Source organism: Lygodium microphyllum, unplaced genomic scaffold (genome assembly GCF_053477565.2).
Source record: "Lygodium microphyllum isolate KBCC unplaced genomic scaffold, Lygodium_microphyllum_v1.1.10 scaffold_69, whole genome shotgun sequence".
In the NCBI taxonomy this organism is placed as follows: Eukaryota; Viridiplantae; Streptophyta; class Polypodiopsida; order Schizaeales; family Lygodiaceae; genus Lygodium; species Lygodium microphyllum.
Genome location: NW_028229552.1, coordinates 439542 through 448972, shown reverse-complemented (window position 1 = coordinate 448972; position 9431 = coordinate 439542). Strand labels below are relative to the sequence as shown.

The window sequence follows — 9431 nt, the reverse complement described above, 5'->3', positions numbered from 1 at the left end:
CACTCGCAATAACAACCTAGATTTGATTGTCCTTGTAGAATGTAGTAAGTTGCGTGTAATTGATGCAACACTTTCAACCTCTATATTCCGCTCTCATGCCTACATGCTTATATAACTTCAAAGTTGCTTATGAGGAGACCGAAGATGCCATCTTCTTGATTGATCACTTCCATCGTGGTCTACGTGATGCAAATTTTTCAACAAAGACCTTGAAAATAAAAAAGAGCTGAAAATTCCTTGAAAATTTAATTTAAAAATAGTAAAGACATGTAATTCGAATCTAGAATGCCTCCAAAAATTTTGAATTGAAGCTTTTCCGAAAATCCGTTGGAATGGTTTTAAAAAAACATCGACTGAGGTTGATGCTGTCGATGGAGGTGCTACTAAGCCAGCTGCGCCTTCTCCATGCCATGGAGGGTTTCGTACATGGGGGCGTTGCGGGTCTCAGGGAGCTGCAGGGCGAGCACAGCCCCCATGACGGACACCCCCCCCAACAGCCCAAATGGGAGCCATGGCTGCACCTCCCCCAACAGAGCTGTGGCCGGAGACATGATAGCCCCCACCTGCGCAGCCTGGCTCGCCACCCCCATCGCCGCATTCCTCACCTCGGTCGGGAACAGCTCCGCCGTGTATATGTAGATCAGATTGTATGCCACCGCTACCCCGAATATGCCCGCCAGGCCACATGCCAGCCTTCCATTCGCCCCAGCATCCCACATCAATGCCCCAGCCGTGCAGGCTGTTCCTGTCATCAGCATCACGCTCACTAGCATCACCTTCCGCCCCACCGGCTTGAGCAAAATTGCAGAAATTGCTAGCGCGGGAAGCTCCGCTGTCGCATTCAGCACAATGTTCAGGTACAGATTGCTTCCTATCCTGGACGCGCTCAAATTTATCCCATAGTAGGTGATTTGGACATCTAGCCAGATGCACATCATGATCAGCATCCTTGTTCTCGTGCTGGGATTCTTGAATATGTCGAAGATCGTCGCATTGCTTGCAGGTGGCTGTGTCTTGGACATCGGAAGATGCTGAATTTGCTCCTCAGTCCTGATGTTTTGGTGTGCGATTTGATTTTCAGCAGGCTGTATCTTGGAGATTGGGAGGTGCTCAATTTGTTCCTCAGTCCTGATGTTCTGGTGTGCAGTTTGATTTTGAGCATTTTGGGATACTGGATGAGGTTGATCATTGAAAGGTGGAATGTAATGGCTTGGAGCATCGCCAGCGCTCTCCATGCAACAAAGGGTTGAGTTTTCAGGCTTAGGAGCCTGAAGCTGTGCAAGTGTTTGCAGGTCTGGATGATCATTTTGAGATTGAGGATCATGAGCTTGATTTGATGGATTCCTTAAAGCACATCGAATTTGAACATGATTGTTTTTTCCAGTGTTGTTCAGACAGTCAGTCACAACACATATACTCTCAGGTGGATCGTAGTCGTGATCCTGGCTTCTAGCTGAACTCTGGATATTCCATTCAGTTATGGTTTGGTTGCTAGAGTCCTCTTGTTCTTTGTCTAGCTTGATGCCTGCGGGAATGCTTCTCCCATTCCTTTTTGCTATTTGATTCATGATAGCCATTGCATCATCAGCCCTGCCTCTTGAAAGATACCAGCGAGGTGACTCGGTTAAGAAGGGCAATGCCAGAATGCAGTACAGAAAGCAGGGTATGGAGATCAAAAGGTAGAGGTGTCTCCAGGGGCGCATGAAATATGCGAAGGCTGAAAGCATTAAGATTCCACCTGAGAAGAAGTAAAATGCTGACATAGCGACAGGCCCTCTCTTTGCAGGTCCAATGTTTTCAGTTGCCAACACAAAGCAAGATAGCCCCATACCACCACAGTTGAACCCTGTTGCACTCCTTAGAAGGAAATATGCCCAGTAGTTTGGGGAAAAGGCAGTCAAAAGGCTGCATATAGGACTCAGGCAGCAGGTAAGGATGAGCACTCCTTTTCTGCCAAGAAAGGAATCAGAAAGGCTGCCATATACTCCAGCTCCTGTATTAGTGAAGTTCCATTTGTGATCATTGAAATGAAGTATTGGAGGAGAAGTTTCACCTTACTCTATTAAGGATCTCATTTACAGAAATCCTGGTGAACACATGTTTGCAGATTCATGAACACTTATCCTGGCTAACACTCAAAAAAATTTCTTGCAATGGTCAATAGATGATGTTCCCTAGTCTATGCATTCTGTAGACAGATTTCACTCAGGTGACTATGATAGATACAATTTAATCTTTGATGGTTAATTACCAAAGTACAAAAATGTGTCGTCCGGATTGAGGTAATAAGATCCAGGTACACGAAAATTGTCAGCCTGGTTGGTGGAATCTTTTGTACAACAAATGGTCGTGGCCAATCTAGGACTTCTGTTTGCCTATTGATTGTGTTTCATCTCAAGGCATGTGTACTGTTAAAACAGCGTGAGGTGATGTTTGCAGCTAATTACAATACAAGTTTAGTCAAGCAGCAGTACAGGTGTGCATGGGCTTGTTTGCAATGTCATCAAAAGTTTCAAGTTACACACTTGCCTATTGCACATAGTACTGATATTGGGCCCAAGTCCAAAACCATGAAGGAAAAGATGCCCAACATCTTTTGGAATTCATGACACTCAGGTGGATTGTGCCAAGGATACTCTCGTGCAGAAGTCTGCATGAAATGAGACACTCAGGTGGATTGTGGGAGACTATTTGTGGAATGATGCAGAGGTATTTGGACGACATGCGCGTGGTGTGTAGTTCTCATTGAGGCTATTTGTGTAATGATGCACAAGTATGTGTTCACTTTGGATGATGAAAGCGTGGGGGGTAGTTCTCATTTCCAGATGCAAAGGCGATATAACAATTATAGCAAGAACAGGGGAGTTTGATGTTTGCTTACCCAGTAGCGCCCCAAGAAAGTAGACACTCTGCACCAAGCTGATCATATACTCTTTACCACAGACAAGCCCCCACTCAGACACTGTAGATTGGCTTGTGCCTCCAACCCACATCCAGGCTGATGCATCCATGGCGCATATGGAAGAGCTGATGTTGCAGGATGAGCTGCTATTATTAAAAATTACAGGCCTCTCTGATGTATCCATTGCTTCTACAGAAGACCCACCATGAGTAGGATATGGAGTGGTGGTGGAAGTGATGCAAGCCCACTGTGGGGTGCTGTCTGCAAACACCATGGCAAGGGTTAGAAGGGCGTGCAGAGCCCATGCAAGGCTTGAGAGGGTGAAGTGGAGCTGTTGGGCTGGCCCGAATTGGCCAGCCCATTTCTCAAGGACTTGATCGATAGTGTGTGTTTCGTCTGGGGATGACACCAGAGGCGCGGAAAGGGCTGATAAGGTTGCATCAGCTGGAGCCATTGCAGCAGGGGAAGTGCGGGGAAGAAGGGAGGGACATTAATAATTTGATATGGAGCGGTCACATTACATGAAATGTACAGTTCCTTGTTGTTTTTTACACGTACCGCTTAAGAACAAAAATTGTTTATCTTTTCTCCCCCCTAATTCCAAGGTTATCTTGTCATCCTTGAATCGACGAGAGTGGGGTCGCTCAGAGACCTTTTACATATCAACTAAGGGTGGTTACACACCGCCATTGCCCGCCCAATTTGTGCCCAGTTTGTGGGCACAGGAAAAGTTGACTTGGGCGGTCACTTGTCTGCCACCTGCTTACACGCTGGGCAGTGGACACTTTTCGTTATCAATAAGTGTCCGTCCATCTTCCGTCCACAATAGTTTACACACCGGCCACCACCTACCAGCGTACACTTCCTGAATTGTATGTGAATGAAGGGACGCTACGGATGTTGATCATTATTCTCATAATAATTATTTTTAGAATACTTGATTAAACACTTTAAACCGACTAATAAACCTTTAAAAAAAGTCTCCAATAAAACTAAAAGCATGAATCTGAGGTTTTTCCTACCAAAGAACTCCAAGATTATGACCTTATTGCATCGTTGCTTTCTGCGCCAATATATTTGTTTCTATGGTGACTACTATTCATGCTTTTGGAAGCTCACTCACTTCCAAGAGAGTAGGGGAGTTGAACCCCTTCGCCATGTTGTTGAGGCATGGCTCTACTGAGCTCTCTGCGGAAAGGTGGAAAGAGGGAAATTTTTTTAGCACACCACCCCTCTTTCCACCTTTCCACCTGCGCTGCAGATGCAAGGATGACAGAAAACTTAAAAAAATCATGCAAAGATGGCTGAAAATTATTTACTTGGATGTGATTGTGCTTAACAGTATGGGCTGAAAATTACTTACTTGGATGTGATTGTGTTTACTCACCATTGTCTTCGTCGTCCATCTCCTTTGCAGAGTCAGAATCACCAAATAATATTCTCACATTTGCGCTCTCCCTCTCTTGATACATGGCTCGAGCAATGTTATCTCTTCGAGATGCTCCCCCAAGATGGATTGCCTCTTGTGTTGGCTCCGCTGCTTGAGCTCTTTGTATTGCTTGTGTGGTACCTGTGTTAGTTAGCATAGCAACCTCTGCTAATCCATTCCTCAAACTATTTTGCTGGTCCATGTCTTGATGAGCTGCATTACTTTCTCTATCAAGTTCTCCTGTCGCTTCATGTATCCATGCATCATCAAAACCATCTCCATGCACAATGTATATATTATGTAGAACAATGCATGCTGCCACCATCTTTGGGACATTTTGTAAAAGCATGTCACATCTCTTTAACAATATAAGAAATCGCGCTTTAAGGATACCAAATGCCCTTTCAACTGGCATACGAGTACTTGATTGTATGTAATTCCAATAATAACGTTCCGGAGATAGCCCATCCTTACTACCCTTGAAAGGAGGAAGCATCCAAAAGCGTGCAGGATAAGCACAATCGCCTAGTAGACAGTATTGTCCGAGAGCTTTGTTTGTGCATCGTTTTCCTAGGTTTGAACGTTGAAAAACATTCCAATCGTGCATAGAACCTGCCCAGCCAACGTCATAGTCCCAAACAACACAATTGGCTGCCACGCTTAACTGTAGAATAATAGAGTGGAAGCCTTTCCTATTAAAATAATCTTCGTGGTTCTCCCTTGGGGCAATTATGGGTATATGACTACCATCTACTGCACCAATAACATATGGTATGCCTCGAAGGGCTTGAAATGCACCAGTATATTTTTGCATTTGTTGTGGGGAAGGCCACTTTACATACATACTATGCAACCCAGAAGCACCCAGTGCATTGCAAAAGTCCAAAACAGCCAGTTGCGTAGACAAAGTTAAGACTCCGTACAAATCGGCTATTAGTCCCAAACTTGAGCTGCTTGCCAAGCGATGCAGAGCCACACAGACCCGCTTCTCCACGGGTACTGCCCTTCTATAGTTCGTATTCTTGCGTCGCATTTGTGGTGCTAATTTTGCGACGAGATATTCAAATGTACTCCTGCTAACTCGTAACCTGCTTTTAAACATTTGATTTGTATAACTCCCCATAAGCCCCTGCTCCATAAAAGTTTGTGGTCTTTGATAGGCCCAACATGACCGTTGATCGTGCCTTCGCTGACCTATCCTGGCTCGACGTGCAATGTAACCTCGAGCCATGCACTCCATCAAAGTATGCAATAGCATGCTGTCATCGTCCCCGTCATCCAAATCACTCAACAAAAGTTGAAACATTGCTATGATAGCGACTACAACACCGATGACACACATTATCAAAAGACTTTCGTCGTCCATTCACTTGTCAAAAGATTAGACGAAACCTTATGAGACACTTGAAGAGAGATGTGAAGGTAGAATAAAAAACTTGTTTTTTAAAAAGTTCCAAATTCATCTACAGTTGAATTCATCATTCCTTTTTAAGACTTTTGATTACATCTAATAGACCAGATATCGAGGAGGCAAGTGTATCCATGATAACGAGCTTGCGCTCTTCAAATGTTTTTTTTTCCTCAAGGTTTGATTTTTGGTTGGCTAACATTGATCGGGCGATGCTAGCCATGTCACTGAGAGACTCCTCTATCTTTCTACCCTTTTTATTGCATGCTCCTTGGTTGGTTGTTTGATTATGCACGATCTTCGAAGGCTCATTGGAGCCAATGTCTTCTTGGGTGTGGTCACCTTGATCATTGGAGACTGATGTATTGTTGTCTTCTGACGAAGACAACCCACCAACAGATGAGGCATGTGCATCGCTAACAACATTGGCACGATTCCACATATATTCATCCACAATATCATACCACTGACAAATGATTCTGCGATCATTGCCTGATATGGCATTGTGGGCCTTATCCTTTCTGTATGACTCATAAACGCGTCCCCAACGTTTTCTGCATGCCTCACCATCTTTGTCAAACTCTGGAAATAGCGATGCTAGCTGGGTGGCAACCTTGGACCATATATCCACTCCTTGCTTCGGTGGCTTTGAGAACTCCACACTCATGGATCCTCGGATGTGAATGAGTTGTACTGTCCATGCATCCTTCCATTGCTCAAATGGTTTTTTTGTGGCTATTGTATGATCTTGTGTCTCAAGACCATCATTCTGATTCTTTCCTTTCCGCGCCCTCTTTGGTTTAGGAGGTTTAGGAGCATCAGACTCCGATGATGTTTGTCGTGGATGTTGTTTGGTGGCATTCTCGGAAGATGGAACCATTGGTTCTTGAGCCTGAACCAAGTCAACCTCTTCACATGAGTCTTGGTTGGCATCACAAGAACTTACTGCTTATGGTTCTTGTTGTCGTGGTGCTGAGAGACCATGTTGAGGACTATGTGCAACTGGACGAAGAATTACATTATTGTGTACTATTGTGGGTCTCTCTATACCTAATTGTCTTGGTCGTTGGAAAGGTACGAATTGAGGAGGACGGGGATTGATCAAAGGAGGGCGGTTTGGAAACACATTTACAGGGATATTGCCAATGGCGGTGTGGCTTGGCATGTGGTTTGGAACACCCACACTTTGGCTCGAAAAGTACATGAAGTCATTATTGGATATTGCATCTTGGCTCATTTGAGACACGATCTGGTGATACTCCTCCATGGGAGTGCTCTCTTGAGAATCCATTCCAATCATCCACCTTACGCATGAAAATTGATTCATCATTTACACTATGTGAATGGACAAACAAGTTTATTGTTCTTTACATAATGCACTCCATTTTTTTAATTTACATTTCAATAATTGATTGTGAGGTATAGACAAGTTTATTGTTCTTTACATAATGCACTCCATTTTTTTTATTTACATTTCAATAATTGATTTCAATAAAGAAAATGAAATGTTATACATATACATTGATTCAAACAAAATGATGGGATGTATGTATAGACAAGAAGTTTTAGCCATTGTCAACTTGTAATAGATGCCAAACATATATAGCGGAACTAAGAAAGGATTCATTGCAATGATGAACATATATCAAACAATATGGTTAAAGAACAATAAAGAAAAGGAAATGTTATACATATACATTGATTCAAACAAAATGATGGGATGTATGTATAGACAAGATGTTTTAGCCATTGTCAACATGTAATAGATGCCAAACATATATAGCGGAACTAAAAAAGGATTTGTTGCAACGATGAACATATATCAAACAATATGGTTAAAGAACAATAAAGAAAAGGAAATGTTATACATATACATTGATTCAAAAAAAATGATGGGATGTATGTATAGACAAGAAGTTTTAGCCATTGTCAACCTGTAATAGATGCCAAACATATATAGCGGAACTAAGAAAGGATTCATCGCAACGTAATTAAGGCCAAGTAATTTAGCCCAAGTACCTAGTGAATCATGTTTCAACCCAATAACAGTCACTGCTTCCAATAAAGAATAATTAAGGCCATACAACCACTACTTGTCCGTATAACCACAACCTTTGCACAATCACCATCAGATTTGCTGCTCGAGTAATTTAACTTAAAGTTTAATTATACCCATTAGGTGCAATGGCATAGAATCCAAAAGAAATTAATGTTGATCACTATGAGCACACAGAGACCAATCAAGGAAAAGGCAAGAAGAGAGCACATTTTTCTTGTAGGGTGTGAGTACTACCATAGACAAGAGGAGCCACAACACAATCAAGTCATGTGCTCAAGTGAACATCTCTAAAGTGCTCAACTCTAGTCCACTAAAATACTAGGATGGCTCTTGACTCGAGTGACGATCACTCGAGACGTCATATAGATACTCTTAACCCGAGAGCCACATGCACTTAAAGTATACCCTTTTACATATGGATAACTAGTGTGTACCCCATTCAAGCCCATACCCTTTTACACTTAAGATTGTAAATGGGGTTGTAACCTAGTGGTTCTCAAGGACAAGAGAGCCAATGGGGTTATAGCCTAGTGGTTTGAGTATGGGTTGAGTGCTGAAGGTATGTAAGTTCAAATCTTAAGTTCTACTTCTCGAGTGTTACAAAACATTATGTGTGTAAAGATGTCTTCAGCCTTCAAGGTAGTTCATATTTTCTTAAAAGCCCTAAGTGCTATCTTATAGACTAAATGGATATGTCAAAGGCATTTTCAACATCCGACTTACACAATCTACAGATTTCTTGTGCCTTGTTTTATTTTTTATATCTCATACCCTCCTTATAACTAATGCTCTTATCATAGCATACAAGTACAATGCTTTCTCTATTATGAGCTCTCTCCCCCCCCAAAATTGCCTACTAACAATATGGTAATAAATTTTGAAACCTTAATGTAAACATGACTTTCTCAAACTTCTTCTAATGTCATTCTAAAATGGGTACATTCCCAAAACAAATGCATGATATCTTCTTCCTTTTTGGAGAAGAAACCACACCTAAAGTTAATGCTGCAAACTGGTCAGTCAAGGTCAATAGAATCACCTGTGAAAACATTACCAAGGCAATCAAAAAGAGAGAGAGAGAGAGAGAGAGAGAGAGAGAGAGAGAGAGAGAGAGAGAGAGAGAGAGAGAGAGAGAGAGAGAGAGAGAGAGAGAGAGAGAGAGAGAGAGAGAGAGAGAGAGAGAGAGAGAGAGAGAGAGAGAGAGAGAGAGAGAGAGAGAGAGAGAGAGAGAGCATACCTGTGAATGTTGTGAAGTACTGATCTGATAAAGACCTTTGCCTCCGAGCCAGAGATATGAGAAAACCCTCGGTTGAAGCTTGCGAATCACCTACGAAGCCTACAAATTACATGCAAGAAATTGGCCATGATCAAACCCTGAACTGGCTAAATTACATGCAAGCAATTGGCCATGATTAAACCCTGAATTGGTTTCTAGAAGAGAGAGAGACCTGGCTGGATGCATCATCATGAAATATGCCTTCCCACCTTCACGATGTGAACGTTTTCATGCGAAGAGAGGGATGATGAATCTAGAAAAACATAGAGAGATGAACCTTCACGATGTGTACATTTATGCATGTGGTGAAACGGGCAACACAGGGAAGCTCCTATGTATCAATGGCTCCCTGTGTGT

At 42.6% G+C, this 9431-nt stretch overlaps 1 protein-coding gene across 1 annotated transcript; it reads right to left on the bottom strand.

Moving 5' to 3' along the window:
• Positions 1-221: 221 nt before the first annotated feature.
• LOC148008727 (organic cation/carnitine transporter 4-like) lies at positions 222-3386 on the bottom strand. Its single transcript, XM_087674027.1, has 2 exons — positions 2882-3386; positions 222-1993 (listed from the first exon to the last, which is right to left on the bottom strand). Exons 1-2 carry the CDS (start codon positions 3354-3356, stop codon positions 384-386), a joined length of 2085 nt encoding a protein of 694 aa, XP_087530153.1. The 5' UTR covers positions 3357-3386; the 3' UTR covers positions 222-383.
• Between the last annotated feature and the right edge of the window lie 6045 nt (positions 3387-9431).